Source organism: Physeter macrocephalus, chromosome 2 (assembly GCF_002837175.3).
Source record: "Physeter macrocephalus isolate SW-GA chromosome 2, ASM283717v5, whole genome shotgun sequence".
NCBI lineage: Eukaryota > Metazoa > Chordata > Mammalia > Artiodactyla > Physeteridae > Physeter > Physeter macrocephalus.
Genome location: NC_041215.1, coordinates 105101422 through 105125826, shown reverse-complemented (window position 1 = coordinate 105125826; position 24405 = coordinate 105101422). Strand labels below are relative to the sequence as shown.

Sequence of the window (24405 nt, the reverse complement as noted above, 5' to 3'; positions counted from 1 at the left end):
GTATATCTCTTCGAAGTGGCAGTCTTAAGAGGTCTCTCCCTATGCTTCAATTTCAGTTGATCTGATGGAAATTTCAGTCTTTCTCTGTGAAGTACCCTTCTCCCCATATGCCCCCCTCACCCCCAGCAGCTCCCCAGGATGATTTTGTGTATGCCACTTAGCCTATGTTGAAAATGAAGTAAGTGGGCCTTGGAAATTTGGAGATAATCCATCCACCTGTTTTCATGTTGCTGTGGACCAAAAAAATAGAAGCATAATTTTATTTACAGTGATTAATGTAAGTGGAACCCATTCTCATATACTGTAAGGCACTCAGATGTATATTGATAGTTTTCCACCCTACAGAATACAATCCTCACCACCACCATGTCGAGGATTCCTATGCCTTGCTAAGTATCACCATCTACCCAGAAAGAGTAACTCTTGCCTTGCTTGACTTTTCTATAGGCTTCCCTGCATCATTACCACCAATTTCTTCAGACTCCCTTCTTCTCTACACTCTAAGAAGAACCCTATAGCCTCAAAATGTCCAGTCTATTATATCCCCTATTTTATTTCACATCATGATTCTTATACCAGTTGACAATAGGGCTCTTGATTATGCTTTCCTCTAAGCCTCTGGCTCTGAATGCATAAAAGCTTTGCCCTAACTGGAACTGTATTCAACATGCCTACTGTATCATTACCATGCTTAATAGACAAATGCATTCAACAGATATTTATTTGGCTTTTACTGTGTGTCAGGCCCTGTCCCCATTTTTAAAGACTATGTTGATTTTGTAAGTCCCTAAAGTCATACGTTGAAAGGTTGGGTTGCTGGATCCTAATTAATGGGGTGATCAATAAATCTCACTTGATATCAAGAAATGCCCTCTTGCGTTTATAACTATGGTGGTCATCCATTTGACTAATGTATATTAAACACCATTTGTGTGTCAGGCCCTGTATTCATTTGTATATCTGGGCATTAAAATGGATCTTGATGCTTTCTAGGACATTGCTTTTGAGTTTAGCAAAAATGACTGCAGAATTTTAAACTACCACTTAATTTTGTTTGTACTCAAAGAAAAGATGTGTTTGGTATTTTAACAGAGGGATCGTGATCTGGAGCTAGCTGCTCGAATTGGACAAGCTCTCTTAAAGCGGAACCATGCCTTGTCTGAGCACAATGAAGCCCTCGAGGAGCAACTGGGACAAGCCTTTGATCAAGTAAGTCTTGGATCAAGTATTTGCAGCATGAAGCAATTAGGTCTTAGGAAATGGAGAATTTATTTTCCTGGGTGTCCCTGAAGTGATGACAATAGTATCCATTGAACTAACCAGTAGAGAAATGAAGTGTTATTGTACAGAGGAGTACTCATGTGACTCTACCTTAGTCAATATCAAAGCTTGTATTCAGTACCTACAGTACTTGTGGCATCCTGCTTAGATTCTAACACTTTATCCTTACTCCTTTCTGTAGACTTTTTGTGTGATCTTATCTTAAATTTATTTTTTAAAAAGTACCCCCAAATAATAGATACCCAAAGGAAGTATCTTTATTCAGAAACCCAAACAAAAAGAGAAAAGGAAAGAAAAAGAAATTTTTGAAAATATATTTATCCCATAGCAATAAATATTTTTAGTGAGAACTGATTTATTATTAATTTGAATGGTTACATTTTAAATCTTCTATAATTTGATATTATCTGGTTTCATTTATATTTTATAAATCATCATGTTTAATAACATTCAAGCCTTTGTGTTGAAAGTACTTATTCCCTAGAACTAAAGTTGGGAAGTCATGTAGAGTTATGCAGCTTAAAAATACAAACCTTTAGGGTGAGAATTTGAAGAAGGTTCTATTCTGATACTTTGAAGTTTCTTCCATTTTGTTTTGAACTGTGAATGTATCATCTTACGTGAAATTTTCCTCCTACATTCCCATTATACAGAATTTAGAAATTGGCTTTTCTTTTCACCTAGTATAGAAAAGCTGTATTTGTTGAGTTAATGCTCTAAAATTATAGCTTAGGAAGTATCTGAGGTTTGTTACTCTCTTTGTAGCCCTTGTTACTTTAGTCAGTAAAACCTAACAGCTGATTTTATGAGTTTGTTGTATGGTGAGAAACAATTGCTCCGTGAATTAGAAGCTATATTACTTGTAAATAATGCAAAATAAAGACCATCTTGTAAATCAAACCCTTTTGATATACAGGTTAATCAACTGCAGCACGAGCTGTCCAAGAAAGATGAGTTACTTCGAATTGTCTCCATTGCTTCTGAAGAGAGTGAAACTGATTCCAGCAGCTCTACACCTCTTCGCTTCAATGAGTCCTTTAGCTTATCTCAGGGTTTGCTGCAGTTGGACATGCTGCAAGAAAAGCTCAAGGAACTGGAAGAAGAGAATATGGTTCTTCGATCCAAGGTACAGTTAACTTAATTCTCACTCTCCTTTACCTTAAAGGCTATAAGGTTTAGGTCCAGGTAGTATTGAGGTGAAATATGGCATAACTAAGGATTTGCTATTGACATTCCAGTGCGGGGGGGTGGTGGGGGGTGACAGCCAAGGCACAGGTTCTTGCCCTCCATTGTTACTTAGATCCCACTGAAAAGTGGATAATAGCAAGCTGACAGGTGAAATAGAGAAAGGCACAGCATAGAATATATAGTTTGTGGAGTTTACACAAATAACTAAATAATTACAACTAAGTTAAGAACTATATTAGAAAACTACAGTGTTTCATGAGCTTATATAATGGGGGTTGGGGAATGGATCGAAGAAGTCCTACTTAAACATGTGACATTTTGGCTGAGGCTAAGGGTTAGCCTATCAGGGATATATGTAGTGGAGGGGAGGGGTTGGGGTGGGGATGAGTAGACATGTGCAAAGGCCCTGAGAGGAATAAGGGGGAGATGTTTGTCATGTCCTTTTCCATGGTCTTTTTATTTTTTACTTTTTTTTTTATCATCTTTATTAGGGTACTAGGTGGTCACAAACCACCTAGCTGATCTCCCTGTGCTATGCGGCTGCTTCCCACTAGCTATCTATTTTACGTTTGGTAGTGTATATATGTCCATGCCACTCTCTCACTTTGTCGCAGCTTACCCTTCCCCCTCGCCATATCCTCAAGTCCATGCTCTAGTAGGTCTGTGTTTTATTCCCGTCCATGGTCTTTATTTTATGATAGATAAAGCTTTATGAGTTTTTGTTTTCCTTTGTAAGTGATGAACTTTTATCTTTAAATAAGTAGTAAAGTTTTTTTAGTTAATATTATAAAATCATTCGAAGATATTATCACATACTGATTTTTTTTTTTTTCTTGAAGGCTTGTCACATAAAGACAGAAACGATTACCTATGAAGAGAAGGAACAACAGCTTGTCAGTGATTGTGTTAAAGAACTTCGTAAGTGTTAATATATTCTGTTTTATAGCCTCTGGGCAGTTCTTTGGTAGGATATCACTAAGTCAGAAATTAGGTCAATGGCTTCAATAGAATCATCTCAAGAAACAATTTTAAATAATTGCTGAAAATCTTGGAATATCACGTTGAGCCCACAACTCTAAATAAAGTACCATATGTACTTTTAAGAAGTATCTTTGTTTCAAATTGTCATCATCATTAAATAAAGACCTATATTTCTACCCATTATAGCATGTTAGAATGAAAGTAACCAAAGCTCTTATTTTGTTGATGAGGAACTAGTCCTATAGAGAATATCATTTGCCAAAGTCAGAAAACTGATTAGTAGCAAATCTAGGACTTAAATGATGGTGTAAGACGTAACATTCAATGAGTATTTGTTAAATGCCAGCTCTGTGTCTATAAAGGAATATATTTTACTTTCATGTATTGTTACCTAAAATTTTTAAAAATAAATCAGTTGGAAAAAGATCAGCTTTACTAGAGAAAAAATTTTAATCTCTTTATAAATATTGATATATATAGCCTTTTATGTTGAAAGAGAAGGTATGATAACAACATATCAGATCATTTGAGCTGTGGGCTTCAGAATGTGGTACCTTGCACAGAATATTAGAGAACCAGAGGAATGTAAATTGAATCTTCTCCATCAACACTATCATTACCCACCTTTTACACTTTAAAAACAAAAAGCAATGACTTACCTAAGAGCTTAGATTCCGGTCTCCTGTATCCTTATTGCCATCCTTTGAATTGCTATAGACTTTCCATCGATTTAAAAATAGTTTTATATAACACTTAGAAATAGCTTTGCCACTTGTGTTTAGATGTCAAAATTTTTATATGAAACAAAGATTTATTTCCCCAATGGAATTCTAAAGCATGCAAGAATGCTGCATTGTAAGAATTGCTTTAGAGGCCTTACTCAGCTTGCTGGGTATCCCAGAAAGTCTCTCCTACAGAAGCATCTCAGTAGCTTTTACAGATTGTGACTATTCCATTCTGGAAATATTCCTTTGTTAGATTTGTTAAGTTTGATTTTCATTTCTTTTGGGATCTTATTTACATTCCTGAAGAGTTTTCAAAGACATAAATGTCTTGGCCTTTGCAAAGATATATAATTCACCTATCTCTTTTCAGCCTTCTTGTCCTTCATAAAGAAAACTATTGAGGCAGAATCTTTAGCTTGCTTGCCTTTACAAGTTATCTCTTTTTAGCTTCAGTGCCTCCTATTAAATTCCCAGCATTAGTCTATTTCAGAAGAATCTTTAATTTTCTCTATTGGGTTATCCGGGTTTATTATTTTAAATTTATGTTAGAGAAAAATCAATTCGTGATAGTCCAGTGCATGTTACAAAACAGGATTTGGCCCACAGGCCATAGTTTACTAACCTCTGCCCTACATTTATATTAATTTTAAGTTTTTAATTTTGTTTTCCAGGTGAAACAAATGCTCAGATGTCCAGAATGACTGAAGAATTGTCTGGGAAGAGTGATGAACTGATTCGTTACCAAGAAGAGATTTCCTCTCTCTTGTCTCAGATTGTAGACCTTCAGCACAAACTTAAAGAAGTAGGTTCATTCATTCAACAGATGTTTGTTAAGCACTGACCTAGTACTATGCACTCTGCTAAGTGCTAGATACATTAAGCAAAATAAACATGGTCCCCACCCTTTTACATTGCTTTAGTCTGATTGCTGTTTTAGTCTTCTGTCATGAAATACCATGAATAACTACTTTCAAATCACTATTTCTTTCCATAAAATGGATTTTTCCTCAGAAAGTTGTGATGTGAACTACTGATTCATGCCCATTGTCCTCTGAACACCTTGATGGATTTTGTATTCTGCCCATTTTATTGCATTTATTTGGCTTTTGAAAGGTTAGCTTTTGATAGTCCTCTGGACTATATCCCTGAAATACATTCTTAAGATTTCTTAAAAAGAGAGTAACCTGTATTTTATATGGAAAGGCTTCACATGTCTCTTTTAATATGTTGTTAGCATGTGATTGAGAAGGAAGAGCTGAGACTTCACCTCCAAGCTTCCAAAGATGCCCAAAGACAACTGACGATGGAGGTAATGAAATCTTCCTTTATCTTGTGTTATATGGGAGGGGAGGAATGAATAGTTCCTTTCTTCTTTGTGAATAAGAATGGCTAAAGGTGATAACCAGATTTAAAACAACAACAGAAGATTAAGCTGAAAATTATGAGATCTAAGAAGTAAAGCTTTTTAAAGATTCTGTCTCTAAAATAATAGTAACAAGACAACATCCTTCTTGATTAATAGGAAAACCTTGAGTTTATAAGATTCTTTAGGAATATATGACCCTTTTACAGGTCTATATTAACTAACCCAACAGTTTTTAAAATAAGATCATCTGCATTTTTAATAAGCACCCTTAGCCCTAGTGATGCTAATGATCTAGTCCACATAACACACTTGAAGAAATTTTTGAAGTTAAAATGTTCTCTGAAAATTATGTACTCTTTTAACATGCTTGTGTATCTAACTATAAAAAAAATTTTGAAACAAGGGAGAAGAAACTACTTGTTTAGGATGATTTTGAGCACCCTGACATCTTATTAAATACTTTGTAGACTTGATCTTGTCATTTACAGACTTCAGAGTTCATTCATGTTCATTATGTTTAAAAATATACATATCTAATATTCCACTAAACTAACTTGACCATAGCTATTATACTTCCTCTATAAGTTTTTTTTTTAAGGATAGGAAGCATTAAATATTGAATTGACAGTTACGGTTGTCTCAGCTACATTTCACGTTTTTAGGAAATCACGCATATATATAATTCTGGCCAAGACACCTCTAAATCTGGCAGCTTGAAATATATATACTTTCCTTGCTTAGTCTGTTTCAGAGTCTTTGTATTAAATTTAAATTCATAAAATTAGTCCTCTGGATAAAATTTAAACTTATCCCAATGGGATTTTTTCCCCATGGTCATTTTGAGAATATAATAAGGAACACTAATTGCCATCCTATCTTTCAGCTGCATGAGTTACAAGACAGAAATGTAGAGTGTCTGGGAATGTTACATGAATCCCAAGAAGAAATAAAGGAACTTCGGAATAGATCTGGCCCTGCTGCTCATCTCTATTTCTCCCAGCCATACGGAGTTTTTTCTGGGGTAAGGAACTGAGAAAGAAACTTGAGATTAGTTGGTCCTGAGAGTAATATGGTTTCTAATGGTGTAAAGCATCTTGAGAAGAGGTAACATGGTTTGTCCTTGTTAATTGAATTTAATTATTAATTTAGGCATTCATTTGCATATCTGTATCTACCTTAATACTCTTTATTTATTGTAGCCTTCCTTCTAACAGTTGACCTTCCAGATTTATTGTATGAGATGAACCCTAAGGAAATTAAGTTTAGGTCTGTGTACCATAGAGTTACTTAAACTTCAGTCATCCTCCTTACCCTAATCCCACCACATACCACTTATTCAAATAGTGCTCTGAACATTTAAAACCTCTTTTGGGGCTTCCCAGGTGGCGCAGTGGTTGCGCGTCCGCCTGCCGATGCAGGGGAACCGGGTTCGCGCCCTGGTCTGGGAGGATCCCACATTCCGCGGAGCGGCCGGGCCCGTGAGCCATGGCCGCTGAGCCTGCGCGTCCGGAGCCTGTGCCCCGCAACGGGAGAGGCCACAACAGAGGGAGGCCCGCATACCACAAAAAAAAAAAAAAAAAAAAAAACCTCTTTTAACAGATCTTGAGTTTCTTGCTATATTTAACTTCAGTTAGAGTGTAAGCCCCATGAGAGCAGGAATCATATTGATTTGATTCCTCAATAAACAATCTTTTTTTTTAAATAAAGAAATTAATGAAAACTTCTGAGTTTATGCCCAAATTTGTAATGTTGGTTCAAAGAGTTATTTTAGTAATCTAGTTCTTAAACACGTGCAATCCTGTGAAATTTTTTAAAAGACTAAAACTATAAATTATAATAGATTTTCTAGAGAATATTGGGGCAGAATATTCTTTAATTTTTAATTTTGAGGTAATTTTAAACTTAGGATAATGTTCCAACAATAGTACAAAAAACTCATATATCCTTCATCTAGATTTCTCAAATTTAATATTTTACTACATTTGTCATATTGTTCTCTTATTTTTTCTGGACCATTTAACAGTAAGTTGCAGGTAACCCTATTACCCCTTAATAATTCTATGTGTATTTATTAAAAACGAGGATACTCTCAAGGACATTCTCCTACATGACCACATATAACCATCAACTTCTAGATATTGACATTGAGACAATACTATCACTGTCTCATCCACAGAACCCATTTAAATTTTGCCAATTGTCCCAACAGTGTCCTTTGAAGGATACATTGCATTTGGTTGTTTCAATCGGGGACAGTTCTTCTGTCTTTGTTTTGTCTTTCATGACCTTTGTAGAATGTCCTCAGTTTGGGTTTTTCTGTTGTTTCCCCACAATTAGATTTAGGTAATGCATTTTCAGCAGAAATAATGCCATGTTCTTCTCAGAACATTGTATTAGAAGGCACACAGTGTCTCTTTTTCCCATTGCTGATGATGTTAATTAACTTTGATTGCTTGGTTAAGGTAGTATCTGCCAGTTTTTTCCACTGTAAAGTTAATCATTGTTAATAGTTAATTGAATTAATGTTACTAAATTAACTTTGCATTGATGAAAATTGTCAGATACTACCTTAACCAAGTGATCAAAATTACTATTTTGGGGGTACTGTTTTTGGGGTGATGCTTTGAGACTGTTTGAATATTCTTTTCCTCATCAAGCCTTTACCCACTAGTTTTAGCACCCATTGATGGGGATGTATCTGACTCAGTTATTACTATGATAATTGCCAATGGTGACTTTTTATTTATTTATTTTTTTTTGTGGTATGCGGGCCTCTCACTGTTGTGGCCTCTCCCGTTGCGGGGCACACGCTCCGGACGCGCAGGCTCAGCAGCCATGGCTCACGGGCCCAGCCGCTCCGCGGCATGTGGGATCCTCCCGGACCGGGGCGCGAACCCGGTTCCCCTGCATCGGCAGGCGGACGCGCAACCACTGCGCCAGCAGGGAAGCCCCCAATGGTGACTTTTTAATTCCATCATTTTTTTCAACTTTTTTTAATTGGCATTCTTTTATAAGTTAGAGCTTTTCTGTGTCATTTATTTATTCATTTGTTCATTTGGTTATGTCAGTATAGACTCAGGGATTCCTATTTTAATCTGTGGATTTAATCCATTATTACTGTTTTTTATTTTGATACTTAAATTGTCCAAGATATGACCAGTGGGATCTCCTTCAAGCTCCTCTTGCCCTTTCCCTTGCCCAGTCCTGGGATCAGCCATTCTCCAAGGAGCTCTGGTTATTTTTAATGAGAAATGATATTTGGAATCCAAAATCTGGGTGCTAGGTATCCAATGCCACTAGAGTACCATTGCTTTGAGGTCCCCTCAACAGATAGAACTAGGAAATATGTGTAGGTTCATATACACCCACATAAACACATCTATATCTATCTTTACATTCATACCTATGTTTATATGTATATTTAAAATCATGAGTTCACACCAGTACCTCCAATTCTAGTCATTGTTAGCACAGCCCCACTGAGCATGACACCCATTCTAGTTGAATCTTCATCCCTGACCAGGGGAAGGGGAAGCTTACTTATTTTTCTTTTAACAATTTTTTATATTATAAAAGCTTTACATGTTTATTATAGAAAAGTTAGAAATTACAGAGAAGCAAAAAGAAATTGCTAAATACCATCAAATCCGGACCTCCACAGAATCACTATTAACATCTTGGTTTATAACCTTTCAAACCTTTTATTTTTGTGTGTCTGCATATGTAATACATTTATTTATCATAATTGGTTTTTCCCACTGCTTTCTTGTAAAAGTATATCTGAAAAAGTAGTTGGTTCTTTGTTAAAAGTTACATTTCCAGAATGTCTCTTTTCTTCCCCTGCATTTTAGCCTGTGACTGTTTTCTTTTATTATAACACTGAAAGTATTGGATTCTGGAAACTCTGTTAAATAATTTAAAGACAGTTTATTTCTCCTAACAGGCTTCTTAGATAATAACTGTTAGTAACATCAAACTCTTTTTCTTAGGAATCTCTGGCAGCTGAGATTGAGGGGACCATGCGTAAGAAGTTGAGTTTGGATGAGGAATCTTCTCTCTTTAAGCTAAAGTAAGTTCAGATCACATGTGTTGTTACTCAACCATTGGGATGGAAATTAAACAGAAGCCACAATCCATAGTGATTGGTATTATGAGATTCAGTAGTAAATCTGCTTACTATTCAGTTTTTTCCTCGTAGTGCTCGCATCTGTGAGAGCATTCTGTTCTTCTGAAATTTATTTTCTAATAATTTCTCCAAAACTTCAGAGGCTCTTCAGGGTGGCTTTATTTTTAATTAACTGCACTTACATGTCTCTTTTCTAAAGCACTCCATTGGTAGGCAGTGGCAATAATTAACACTTCTCTTTTGACAGAGCCCAACAAAAACGGGTATTTGATACTGTCAAGGTTGCCAATGACACACGGAGCTGCTCTGTCCCATTCCCAGCTCTGCTACCCATTCCAGGCTCCAACCGTTCAAGTGTCATCATGACAGCAAAACCTTTTGAATCTGGTTTACAACAAACAGAGGACAAAACAATCCAGAAGAGTAACTTGGAGGAAGATCCAGGGTAAGAAACATAGATTCACACACTCAAATTCCAGCATTGCTCTGTGTTGTCCCAAGGAAGTTCTGGAACTGTCAGTTTTCATTCAGTAATGATTCCCTGTATCATTATTTGTTAGATCATTGGAGTGAAAAAATTTAATTAAGTGTATTCAAAATGGAGTTTTCATTGAACTATAAAATTCTTTACTACTTTCGTCTCTGGTTTGGCAAAATTTGAGTCTAAATCTTTGTGTTCAAAGTCAAATTTGTTTGAATCTGTTTGGTCATTGGAAGTTATGCATAGCATTACATGACACTTTCTCATAACCCATGCTCCTAATTTCAGTTGCTTTGGTGCCATTAGGATAAACAATAATCTGGAATACGTATTGAGGAAAACTAGATTGCTCTTAATTTCCTATTTGTTTAAATTTAGATTTTTTTCTGCTTTTTATTAATTCAGTTCATTGAATTTTGTATAACTAGAAATTAAAGAGAATGACTGGAATGTCAGCTGAAAGTTTTTGAAAATTAGATGTTTGGCATCTGAGGGAAGTCTTTCTTAATGCAGAAATCCATTACCTTGGGTTTTCAATTGTATTGCCTGGTCTTAGGGGTAGATTCTATACACACAATAGCTTGATGTTTCAATACTACCTCATTGTACACAGTTACCTTAGGAAAAGATCTAACAAACAGATCTGTGTGAATTCACACATGGAATAACTAAAGCTTGGCTTGCTACTCTTTCTTTTGGTATCAGTTGTAAGATACCGCCAATTTTTTAAATGTTAATAAGTGAAAAACTGTGTATTGCAGAACTATGAAAATGTGGTATTTACAGATCTTGTTGGTTTCTTTTAAATGTTTGTAATATTCATAGAGGATTCTGTGCCCTAAAGTAAATATTTTGACATTTTAATATTTTTGAAATTGTTTATCTTTTGCAGCTAATGACATGTCATAGTTTAATGGGTAGCATTTTTTTCTTTCTTAGTACATAAAATAATGGTACCTCTTGCCTTCAATGGTATTATAGATTCAGTGAAATATAATAATATTTAGCTTTTTGACTACCTAAACTGAATTTATAGATGGTCATTATCTGTAGGTTCATAAATTAAGTGAAACAGAAAAGTTAATAAATACAACATAATAGGGCCTTCCCTGGTGGCACAGTGGTTGAGAGTCCGCCTGCCAATGCCGGGGACACGGGTTCGTGCCCCGGTCCGGGAAGATCCCACATGCCGCGGAGGCCTGCGCATCCGGAGCCTGTGCTCTGCAACGGGAGAGGCCACAACAGTGAGAGGCCCGCGTACCACAAAAAAAAAAAACAAAAAAAACCCCCATAATATAGTTTTGCCTATCTGAAGTCACTTGAAATGATCTATAAAAACATTATATATATGGGCTTCCCTGGTGGCGCAGTGGTTAAGAATCCACCTGCCAATGCAGGGGACACGGATTCGAGCCCTGATCCGGGAAGATCCCACATGCCGCGGAGCAACTAAGCGCATGCGCCATAACTACTGCGCCTGCACTCTAGAGCCCGCAAGCCACAACTACTGAAGCCTGTGTGCCTAGAGCCCATGCTTCGCAACAAGAGAAGCCCGCACCACAATGAAGAGTAGCCCCCACTCGCCGCAACTAGAGAAAGCCCGCGCACAGCAACGAAGACCCAGTGCAGCCAAAAATAAATAAATAAATTTATAAAAAATAAAAATATTTTATATATATATATTAGAGATTTGGGTTTGTTGTTACTGTTTCTGTATTCCAGGTATCTAAGAAAAGATATGTGTGTTTTTTGTTTTTTGTTTGTTTTTTTTTGCGGTACGCAGGCCTCTCACTGTTGTGGCCTCTCCCGTTGCGGAGCACAGGCTCCGGACGCGCAGGCTCAGCGGCCGTGGCTCACCGGCCCAGCCGCTCTGCAGCATGTGGGATCTTCCCGGACCGGGGCATGAACCCATGTCCCCTGCATCGGCAGGTGGACTCTCAACCACTGTGCCACCAGGGAAGCCCAAGATATGTGTTTTTAAGATCAATCTCTTGAACATTCACCATTGTGGAAAGGAGAGGTCTATGCTATGCTTATGACCCTCACAGATCTCATCAGTGAATGTGTTTTTCCCATAGGAACGTCCAGAAGGTCTGTCAACCAGGATGCTCTGCAGAGAGCGATTTGGCTACAGCCCTGCATCGCCTGAGTCTGCGGCGACAGAACTACTTAAGTGAAAAGCAGTTCTTTGCTGAAGAATGGCAACGGAAGATCCAGGTTCTGGATAGCCAGAAAGAAGGGGGAAGTGACTGTGGCATCCCCACAGAGAGCATTGCCTCCCTCTGCACCGACCAGTCGGAGATCACAGACCTGAGCAGTGCCAGTTGCCTTCGAGGTTTTATGCCTGAAAAATTGCAAATTGTCAAGCCCCTTGAAGGTAATAAGTAAGGAAGGGCTGTTTCTAAGCCATGTTGTTTATTGGCTTTGCCTTCCCCTGGAATTGAGATTTCTCTTGTAATTATAAGAACCCTAAGTGCAGAAGACGTCTTTATTATCCCTAAGTCTTTGCTGTTTGTGTGACCGTGCAGAACTTTGTGGAAAATGAATGAAGAGATTTGCATTCTCCAAGCCATCAGCTGTCAGTTCTCTTCTACTGATACTGTTTTTTTACAATTGTGAGGGAGGAGGAGTAATCTTTTCTTGTCCTTTGCTAAGGAATATCCTTGATAGCAGTTTTCATGGTAAGATAAACAGGATATGTTAGATGAATAAAAATAATCTATATGTAATGCTTCATCTCTACCTTCCTTTTCAAAAAAGAGTTCTTTACCCAAAAAGTGTCAATGACTTAGAGATATGTGTGTCTGTATTTTTCTTTTGTTCAGTTCTGTTAATTTCAGGTCAGTTTCTATTTTCTCCTAAGAACTTGAATTCAAAACAGATCTCTTTGTTTTATGGAATATTGACAATATTCAAATGATCCTCTGCTATTATCATGAAAGAGTCTGCATTAGACAACATTTTGAGTCAGTAACCTATAAGGACCCCTCAAACTCAAAGGTGCTATAAGTTCGTTTTATTCATTAATAGTCAGTGCAGGTATTTGTCAGAGTTGCCATTTTTAGGATTATATGACTATTAGTGACAGTTAGATACTGCATCTGGTGCAGGTACTTGGGGTGATCATTCACCAGTATTCGTAGACAGAAACCATGAGGATTGATCCTCCTTTTTTATCATCTCCTTCACTTTCCTACTCTCCCTGAGAACCTGGTGAAACAAGAGTCATGAGCACATATGAGTCTTGAGAAATATATTTAAAAAAACATGGTAATTCAAGGTGCCTTCCAACCTAGGAGCCTGGCTTTTGAGTTCAGAGTTCATAGGCCTAGTTCCAGGACAAAGGAGTATTGATTTTTGTCACCTGGGAAAATACAACCCGACATGATACGTATCTTCTTTCTCATCACTGCCTCAGCATCCTAGTTCCTATTAAGGGTGTTGTCTTGGTTTTTTCACCCCTGCTTTATATCCTTTTTAAAGTTAACTTTTGAAATGAACAGATTATTATTCATACCTTTATCATCTTGTTAATCTTCCACAGATAACTTTAATTTACAAATTTTACCAAAATATTAAGACCAAATAAGTAGTTTTATTATTACTATTACTTTTTTACACATACAGTTTTAGCTTCTTTCAAGATTTAATATTTGTGGGAAATTTAAAACATGTTCCTTTTTTGGTTTGCATACTCAGGATCACAAACTCTGCACCAATGGCAGCAGCTTGCTCAACCAAATTTAGGAACCATTCTTGACCCACGACCAGGTGTCATCACTAAAGGCTTTACCCAGTTGCCCAAGGATGCCATCTATCACCTCTCAGATTTAGAAGAAGATGAAGAGGAAGGTATCACTTTTCAGGTTCAGCAACCTCTTCAAGTGGAACAGAAACCATCAATATCCCAGCCAGTAACAGGAATCTTCCTGCCGCCCATGACTTCAGCTGGTGGTCCAGTTACAGGTGAGAAGAGTGCTTGGTTGAGTGTAGTCTAGTAACCAGAAGTACTTTGCCTTCTGCATAACTGTATGGTCAGCTGACTGCCTCTATATAAATCTTACTGGAGTGTACTCAGTCTTGAATATAAGACAATAGAAATCTATAGCATAAGTGCCCCTTCTAATTCTCTCCACTTCTTAGCCAACCTGCATAAATAGATAGGCAGAGAGAGAGCAATTCAGCCAGTGGTTCACAAAACTTTTGGACTCAGGATCTCTTTACACTCTTAAAAATCGTTAAGAATTCCAGAGAGCGTCTGTGTGGGTTGTATCTACCAATATTTACCTATTAGAAATCAAAACTGAGAAATTATAAAAATATTTATTAACTCATTATTTTAAAAGAGTTACATGTTAACACAAATAATATGCTTTATGAAAAATAGCTGTATTTTTTTAAGTAGTTTACAAAGTGGTTTAGTTTTACAGTTTTGCAAGTCATTAATTTATGGCTTAACAGAAGATAGCAGGATTCTTGTGTCAGCTTCTACATTCAGTCTATTACAGTATGTTGTTTTGGTTGAGGAGTATGAAGAAAATACAGCCTCACCATCATCAAAAAGTCTACAAATAATAAATTCTGCAGAGAGTGTGGAGAAAAAGGAACCCTCCTACACTGTTGGTGGGAATGTAAATTGGTGCAGCCACTATGGAGAACAGTGTCAAGGTTCCTTAAAAAGCTAAAAATAGAACTACCATATGATTCCCGGGCATGTATTCGGAGAAAACCATAATTCGGAAAGATACATGCACCCCAGTGTTCATTGCAGCACTATTTACAATAGCCAAGACATGAAAGCAACCTAAATGTCCATCAACAGATGAATGGATAAAGAAGATGTGGTACATATATACAATGGAATACCACTCAGCCATAAAAAAGAATGAAATAATGCCATTTGCAGCAACATGGTTGGACCTAGAGATTATTATACTAAGTGAAGTAAGCCAGACAGAGAAAGTCAAAAATCATATATGATATTGCTTATATGTGGAATCTTAAAAAAATTGATATAAATGAATTTATATACAAAACAGAAATAGACCCACAGACATAGAAAACAAACTTATAGTTACCAAAGGGGAGAGGTGGGTGGGGAGGGATAAATTAGGAGTTTGGGATTAGCATATACACACTACTATATATAAAATAGATAACCAACAAGGACCTACTGTATAGCACAGGAATATACTATACTCAATATTTTGTAATAACACATAAGGGAAAAGAATATGAAAAAGAAAAAATATATATATATTTATGTAACTGAATAACTTTGCTATATACCTGAAACTAACAGAACATTGTAAATCAACTATACCTCAATAGAAAAATAAAATGAAATAAAAAGAATTTAAAGTTTAAAAATAAGAAAGGAAATACAACCTCACACAGATACATGGTTGGAAAAGGAAAGAGTATTTTAATAGCCTCTTCAGGTATTTGTGGATATTCTTTGATATTACACCAAAACTTGATAAGTGGTAGTCTCTTTAAGGTTTGTAGCAATGTGAATCTAAAACCCTATCAGTGACTTTTTCATACTTTGTTACATTAAAATCTATTAGTCTGTCCTGCTCTTTGAATGCATCTTTTACCCATGCATGATTTTGTTAACATAATGCATTGGTCATTTGGAAAATATTGGTTCACTGAGTTATGCAGATCTTCCAAATGTTGACCCATTTCATTATAGAATATATTAAAATCATATAATATCACCACCTGCCTCATTGGGTAAGTCTTTTAGCATTAGGAAGCTTTCAAGCTCTCAGCGATGGATACAAGTCTACCAAAACACTTATTTTCACTTGAAAGCTGAAATTTTGTCACTGGCAGCAAATCCTGTCAGCTATTTTCTTGAAGAGACAGGCTCACTACATTCTTTTTCAAGAAAATGTTGCCAGATATCCAAGTCTGAATAACTGTAGTTTTTGTATTAATTGTTCTTTCAAGTAAAAATGGTGTTCTGTGAAAAAATGTAAAAATTGCACATGTGCTTTTCCTCTAGATAACCATTGTATCTCTGTATAAAGCAGAGTGCTTAATGCTTACTTCCCGTTTCATCACACAGAATATTAAAAAGATTCAAGGGTCAAGATTTTTTTTTAATTAATTAATTAATTTTTGGCTGCTCTGGGTCTTCATTGCTGCACGCAGGCTTCCTCTAGTTGCAGCGAGCGGGGGCTGCTCTTCATTGTGGTGTGCGGACTTCTCATTGCGGTGGCTTCTCTTGTTGCGGAGCATGGACTCTAGAGCGCGCGGGCTTCAGTAGTTGTGGCTCTTGGGCTCTAGAACGCAGGCTCGGTAGTTGTGGTGCACGGACTTAGTTGCTCCGTGGCATGTGGGATCTTCCCGGATCAGGGCTTGAACCTGTGTCCCCTGCATTGGCAGGCGGATTCTTAACCACTGCGCCACCAGGGAAGTCCCCCAAGGGTCAAGATTTAATAAATAATTTTTACTGCTTCAGCAGGACATTCTGATATGAATTTGGCTTTTTTTTTTCCTACTGTAATTGGACAATAGTGATGCATACTAGTACAGCTTGGTGCCATTGCCTTGATTTGTGCTACGGAGCCAGCAGCTTTACCCACTATTACTTTTGCACCAGCAGTGCAAGTGCCAACCCAGTCAAAAAGGCAGATAGTATCTTAACACTGCTATGAAAGTAATTTTGACCTGTAGACTCACACAAGGTGCAAACAACACTTTGAGAACCACTGGAGTAGATAGTTTGGCTAGAAAGATTGGATGACTAGTTCTTGGTTTGGTATTTTTTTCTAATGTATTTTTTCACAATGTGTTTTTCTCTTGTTTCTAAGCTATATTAAATCCTTTTGAATTACAGTTTCAAATTATTGAAGGGTTCAGCTATATACTAACCAGTGGATACTAATACAATATGTAGGGCTTCCCTGGTGGCACAGTGGTTAAGAATCCGCCTGTCAATGCAGGGGACACAGGTTCCAGCCCTGGTCCGGGAAGATCCCACGTGCTGGGGAGCAACTAAGCCCGTGCGCCACAACTACCGAGCCTGCGCTCTAGAGCGCGCAAGCCACAACTACTGAGCCTGTGTGCCATAACTACTGAAGCCCACGTGCCTAGAGCCCGTGCTCCACAATAAGAGAAGCCACCACAATGAGAAGCCCACACACCGCAACAAAGAGTAGCCCCCACTCGCCACAACTAGAGAAAGCCCACGCACAGCAACGAAGACCCGACACAGCCAAAGATAAATAAATAAATAAATTCATGGGAAAAAATGAAATATGTATATTTCATTTCTAGATTTGGGAATTTTTGTATAAAAGACACCAGATAAATGCTGTATTATTAATAGTAATGACGAACTTTTTACATTATTAACCTAGTCTTTCAATTTTGTGTTTGATTCCCTAAAACTCTCTACTTCAGTTGCAACCTCAAACCCAGGAAAGTGTCTGTCCTGCACAAACTCAACATTCACCTTTACCACCTGTAGGATATTACATCCTTCTGATATTACTCAGGTTACCCCCAGGTAAGAGGGGCTGGGCAATTTGAGGCCTTACTTCTTTCCTCAACTCTGTTTTCTTGAATTTCTTTTTTAAATTACTGTCATTTTAATTCCCAGAATTTTAATTAATGTACTGTGATAATTTGTCTTTAGAATATTTTCACATTGTATTTTCTCATTTGATCATTATAACTCTTTGAAGTAGGCAAGCCAAGCGAGTATGTAGTGTCTAAATGAAGAAAATGAGGCGTAGAAAGTTCAGGTGACTGGTCCAAGGGCAGGCAGGTAGTAAATGACCCAGCTGAAACTATACCCAGAGTTAGCCAAACTGCAAGATTGGAGGGACTAGTCCTCCGCACAAGACTGCCCTCATTTCTGATACGACCTGCAAGTTCAGGGGTTCTCAAAACCATGCTCTTGTTTGATAAATTTTCCAGAAGGACTCACAGAACTCACTGAAAGCTGTTATGCACGTGGTTACTGTTTATTACAGGGAAAGTTTACAGGATAAAATTAGCCGAAGGAAGAGACACATAAGTCAGAGTCTGGGAGGGTTCCACACATGAAACCTCCCTGTCCTTAGGAGTCATTACTTTCCTGGTATCAGTGTTTGACAGTGCACACAGAGTATTGCCAACCAGGGAAGCTCACCCAAGCCTTAGTGTCCAGATTTTTTTTACTGAGGCTTCACTGTGTAAGGCATGATTGATTGATTACCTATATAACTATAACTCACTATAACTGTAATAACTCACCTCGAGGTCCACTGACCCAAGGCTTCTACCCTAAATCACATGGTTAGTCATCCTGGCATGGCCAGTCCCCATCCTACAGCTATTGGGTGTGTCCAGGTCCACTCCAAGATCTAGTGTGGCCAGGCTCCATCCTGAACAAACACACTTCTAGCAGCCATGGCATAGATTACCTCCCAGAAGCTGAGGGCAAAGCCAGAACCCTCTGGGCAGTCCAAATTATTTACTACACAGACTAAAACAATAAGCAATATTGCTGAAATTTCTGTCCTACCAATTCCAAAAAGAATCTAAGGCAATTTCCAGAGATATGTAGAACTTTGCAGCATAATGTTAACTAGAAGTAGAGAAGAAAAATGAAGCAAAAAAGAATCAAGAGTAAGGATATAAAATGGATAGAGGAATACACCTAGTGTATAAATTGTACTGTAAAGTCTTATATACTTGCTAAGTAAGGTGAGCCATGTATTTGAGTCTTAGCTTTCTAGCTGCCAATGTGGAGGGAAATAACATTATGATTCACAGTATCTATAAGATAGAAGCAAATTGACTGTTTAGGGAAGCATTTGGGTGGTATCCTATAAAGACCTCAATTAAGTCTATAATAAACAGGCATACCTGCAATTTTTCTACATTGTTCTTATAGTCAACAAGATAGCAGGTTTTATAAAATTGGTTCCTGAGGAGGCTCTCGCTACAGGTTGATACCATCATTTGGTATGGTAGTGACATGAACAGTTTAGGAAAAGACAGGCAATTCTACAATAAAGTAGGACCAGGGAGGTGGGAGACTGGGAATACAGTAGACAGACTACATCAGAACCAAGGAGTCAAAGTTGTTTGCATTTTGCTTCTTTAATACAAGTTGGTACTTTAGAAAGTTTATTTATTAATCCTAAATTTGCATCTTGTTCATAATCTTTATAAATCTTGATATCTAGATATTCTGAGTATTTTGTGTTAAAGTGAAAGTTTATGTATTAAATGCTGGTAACTTTTGCTCAAGGGGGAATAATTTGTTAAAGAAGTACCCTCTCCATTCTATCACCATTTCCTTGAGTACATGATTGTTTATTTAGTTTTTTTCTTTTTAACAAAACATAGAATAAGAAGAAAAATTCTAATAGCTGTCAAAGCTTTTAATTATTTTTAATTTCCCAGAAACCCATGCTTTAAGTCAAGATTGAGAAAAATTCATTCCATGGGTATCCTTATACTACTATTGTTTGGAATTAACATTCTTGGAAATTTAACAATTAGAACTTTATTCTCAGTAATATAAAATTGACAAATTAAAAAGAAATGTGTCTTCTTAGAAAACCGTCTTCGGTTTAATTATGAAAGATTGTATTTTCTAAAAGGTTGAAGAATTGTTAAATCACAGATTATTGTCTTTTGGTGTATTTCACTTTATGGAATGGATATGTTAATAAAAATTTCTAAAGTTTACTTTCTTCAATATTTAAATTTCTTTGATTTTTTAATTATAAAATTTAGTTGTATTTCCACAGATACATATTTTAGAGTTAAAATTTAAGAATAATAAAGTAATTATTTGAGAATAATAAAGTTATCTAAGTACAGTAAACTCATATTCTGTGAAAAGAAATATGTTTCAATAAGTTAATGACTAAATTACAAATTACAAATAACTAATCATTGAAGTAACACATCAAAATTTTCATTCCTCAGATACTGATGTGTTGCCTGTTCCTCTATATTTACTATGGATAACTACTGTAATTCCTTTAAATGCTGACTTGGGATTACTTTTTATTCTTAAATTCTCTCTCCTGCTTTTTTTTTTTTCTTTCTATATAAAGCTCTGGCTTCCCTTCATTATCCTGTGGAAGTAGTGGTAGCAGTTCATCAAACACAGCCGTGAATTCTCCTGCTATGTCCTATAGGCTCAGCATTGGTGAATCCATCACCAACCGACGAGATTCCACCATAACCTTCAGCGGCACCATGAGCTTGGCCAAACTTCTACAAAAGCAAGGCATCTCTGCTAAAGCATACCACAGCCCAGTTTCAGAGGACCCCCTCCTCCAGCCTCTCCCTAGAGGCCTGGCTATCCCTTCCACGCCACCAAATTCACCATCTCACTCACCTTGCCCCTCTCCTTTGCCTGTTGAGCCTCGAGTGCATCTCTCTGAAAATTTTTTGGCCTCCCGACCAGCTGAAACATTCCTCCAGGAGATGTATGGCTTGAGACCGTCCCGAAACCCTCCTGACGTTGGCCAGTTGAAGATGAACTTAGTGGACAGGCTGAAAAGACTGGGGATAGCCAGAGTGATCAAGACCCCTGCAGCCCAGGAAAATGGAAGAAGCCAAGAGGCAGAAAATGGTCTTCAAAGACCAAACTCTGCTGTCTATTTAAATTCAGGTAGCAATTTATTGAGTGGACTGAGGAGGAATCAGAGTCTTCCAGTCATGATGGGTAGCTTTGGCACCCCAGTTTGCACATCATCACCCAAAATGGATATCCTGAAGGAAGACTGAGGTTCAGCAGTTGACTGACCTCTTACACAAGTTAGCACATGAAGGAAAGATTTGCACTGATACATGTAGTCTTGTCTGAGAGAAAAGGAATGTTGCAGAAGGGTTGTGAATGTGGGAAGGGGAAAGTGGAAGAACGGAAACAGAATTGGCATGAGGTCTGTCTGATAAATTGAAAGTATAAATGAATAGGTCATGAGTGTTTGGAAGCAGAGAAAGAAGAAATGTTTAATGCGGTCATCCAGTTGGTATTTCTTGTCTTGAAAATAAAAATTGACTAGAAAATAAATTCAGTAATATTGGAACATACCAGAAATACTGAACTAGCTAGCACATTTACTTCTGGTGAGCATAAGCAGGGAGGACCCAGGTTAGGAGATGGGAAAAAAGAAGGAGCAGCTTTGACCGTTACCTTTAGAAAGCTGTTCTAGAAGGTTGCTGGAGTAAACTCAGTCTGTTACTGAGACAACAGTGAGATGGCTTATCTGCTGACCCCTGTTAATGTCTGGTTAAATTACACCTCCATCAAAGAGTATGGTCACTGCATTATCGACAAGGAATTTTACCTTTTTCATAAGATCAGACTAGTAGAGACTCCCTTTTTGCTTTCTGTTTTCAGGCCTTTGAGCCACTGGGATCCCAAACATAATCCACGTTCCTTTTGCATTTGTGATTAATAAGGGTTAATTTTTTAAATTTGTATTTTTATACAATACCCCCCCCCAAACAACATGAGGTGGGGGGTAGGAGGGATTTACTTTAAGAAGGAAAATATGGGTACATTGGAACCAAGGAAACTTGTTTTCAGAATATTTCTTCTGAATAAGTGCATTGGCCAAGGTGTATGAACATAATTACTGTACATGTCTTTCAAATTTCCTTGGAGGCTGGATGGGTTAAACCAGAAGTGCAATCAATAGGAATTAGAGAATGTTGTGTATTTATCTCTAAGTTTTTTTGGAAGGAAAGTTGGTTGCAACTAAACTTTTTCCAAAATGTGCTATGCATACTTTTAATGAAAGATGACATATATTTGCACAAAAATTCTCAGGCACAGCAAATTATTATAAACTGAAGTAAAACCCAGGTGCTTTCTTTGAGATTGTGTTTTTTTAATATAAAATAAAATTAAAACATCTGCCTTTTTCTTCATATCCGCAGAATTAGAGAATGAACTTTTTTCGATGAGAAAGTCAAACGCTTTTGCTTTTTCTCTGGGATTCCTTTTTTCTTTTTTTTAACTATGTGAAATGGCAAAGTGAAACTCCGGGATTAGGTTTCAGCTTTCAGCAGTGTGACGCAAGGCTGTGAATTGGGAAAAAACAGATCTGTTTTCTGAGCATTGCTGACCGAGGTCTGCTTTTCATCAGATGACATGGCTTTATCTCGGCCATGCAGTTGAGAAAGAAATGCTGTTACATGAAAGGCATTATGGAGAGAAGATGAAGGAGGGGGCTAGTTCTTTTTGAAAATGGGAGGTGTGTTACTTGATCTTTTCATTGCTTCATTAGCAAATGTTTTGCTCCTTTGTTCTGACTTAAGCTGAAAGGCAATTTTCTGCAGAATTCTTGATGGGCATGTTACTCCTGTGGCTACCATCCATACACCTGTTACAGGCCAGAGGAGGGTCCTTCTCTCTTGAGCTGCCTCTCCTTCAGGAAGAGCTATGTGCTCAAAACACACATGCAAGAGTAAAATGTGTGAGTTTTCCATGATGTTTAGAATCTTTTAATAAAACTTTTCTAAATAAACTTCTTAACAAAAAGAGTGTCCTCTCCCCCTTCTCTCCCCCTTGCTCAGTCATTCTGAAATCAGCAGACCGTACACAGAGATGTTCAGAAAGGATTCCAGCTGGTCTGTAAGTGAACACACATGTCCCTGAATGTGGACCAGAAGAATTCCTGATGTTTAAATTTCTAGAATATTCCAATTCACATTTTAAATGATATTTGAGTTTCTACTTCATAAAGTAACTCTGGGGTGCTTATTTTAGACAATTCTTTAATCTTTTTATTTATTCTCTAAGAAAGTAATCTTCCTGTTACCAGTTTCCAAGACACATCAGGAAGTAGGAAAATATAGGACCAGAGAGTAGTACAAAGTGTTAAATTATCAGATTTTATGTATATTATATAAACAGCTATAAATTAAGCTAGATTTTGGAGTGTTCTGTATAATTAGTATACTTTTAAAATAACCGAGGCTAAAATGATCACTTTGGAGGCAGGGCAAGGGTGTATTCACAGCCAAATAAGCCTGTCTGATTAAAGAGAAACATACTTTGGTTTTTGGAAATTAAATTGATGTTGCTGTTCCACCAGAAACACAATGATTGGAAACTGGTGCATGCTCGTCTCTAGAAATGAATCCTGTTTTGAAACTGGGTTTTGTTGTTTTTGAAATTTCCACCTAAAATCATTTTTGGTTGAGAATGAGAATCTCTATTATAATGAAATTGTGTGTAAAATATAGTAAGAACTGGAGCCTTGTAACAAGTTCCTTCTTAATTTATCTGTTATGTTTTAGCACTGTTCACATTTTAGTTTTTCTTTATCAACTGTGTATGTACTTTAATGCCAGAACTCTGATCGTTTTTGTTTTTTTTTTCCTTCTGAAGGGTCTCAGTGATTATACCTCAGGTATTTCTGAGTATCCTATTATCTACTAGAAGGGATACCTTCCCTGTGAACTCAGAATTAAAATTTCTCCTGAATTATGATGATCCCAGATCTTATGTAAATAGCCTTAGGCATGGGTCTTGGAAAAAAGTTAATGACTATTGTTAAAGTCGTTTTTTAAAAAATTTTGTACTATATGTCCTTGATTTGACCTGAATGAACAGACTTTGGCAAAGGGAGGAAATAAGTTAAAGGCAGCTCACAAGAGCCTGTTCTCTATAAAAGGTGTATTTTATACAGTATTGAAAGCCTGTTATTTTTTCTGACCATTCTGGTACACAATTAGTACTTGTTGGTAATAACATTGACTTTTGACACCTGGAACTAGAACTCTTAGTGTTTAGTAGCCCACTCCTTTGATGTCAGATGCCTGCAAGCCTGTACTCCAAGTACAACACAGCAGCATCTACACTGAGTTGTTGCATAGCCAGCACAGCTACCTGGGAGTGGCATGGTGCCCTCTGGGGCTGCCAGGGAGATACTGTAGTTTGATATCTGGGGATTGACTTTGTCAAAGAGCTCTTTGTGCACCTACCTTTGCTTTGTCAAATGTTAATCAGATAATAAACACGAGTATCTTCTTAAATTTTCATTTGTCTTTCTGTGTTTTTGTCCCAGTTCTTTTCACAGGTAATCCTGCATTAAGTCTTTCCTTTCCATTATGTTGTTTTTGGTACAGAAAACAACTCTATTTGTCAAAACAACACAAAACAAACCAACAATAGTCACGAGTAGTAAACATCTTATTCTATTTTCTTAGATTTAAAAAAATAGAATAACCATATTGTTTCCTCAGCAAAGTATCAGCAACAAAAAAATAAAATCTAAAG

The 24405-nt window shown here is 37.1% G+C and overlaps 1 protein-coding gene across 3 annotated transcripts in view; it reads left to right on the top strand.

Annotated features, from left to right (window-relative positions):
• The window catches only part of TRAK2 (trafficking kinesin protein 2), a 62413-nt gene extending 38248 nt beyond the window's left edge, over positions 1 to 24165 (top strand). For all 3 annotated transcript variants that reach the window (XM_007112912.4, XM_007112913.4, XM_024124581.3), the window contains 12 exons: positions 1093 to 1209; positions 2198 to 2407; positions 3309 to 3387; positions 4847 to 4977; positions 5410 to 5484; positions 6425 to 6562; positions 9531 to 9610; positions 9915 to 10112; positions 12227 to 12525; positions 13848 to 14114; positions 17565 to 17670; positions 20222 to 24165. In XM_007112912.4, coding sequence (XP_007112974.1) covers positions 1093 to 1209; positions 2198 to 2407; positions 3309 to 3387; positions 4847 to 4977; positions 5410 to 5484; positions 6425 to 6562; positions 9531 to 9610; positions 9915 to 10112; positions 12227 to 12525; positions 13848 to 14114; positions 17565 to 17670; positions 20222 to 20900 — 2379 coding nt within the window. In that variant the 3' untranslated portion in view covers positions 20901 to 24165. The remainder of the gene's footprint in view (positions 1 to 1092; positions 1210 to 2197; positions 2408 to 3308; positions 3388 to 4846; positions 4978 to 5409; positions 5485 to 6424; positions 6563 to 9530; positions 9611 to 9914; positions 10113 to 12226; positions 12526 to 13847; positions 14115 to 17564; positions 17671 to 20221) is intronic.
• The last annotated feature ends 240 nt before the right edge of the window (positions 24166 to 24405 follow it).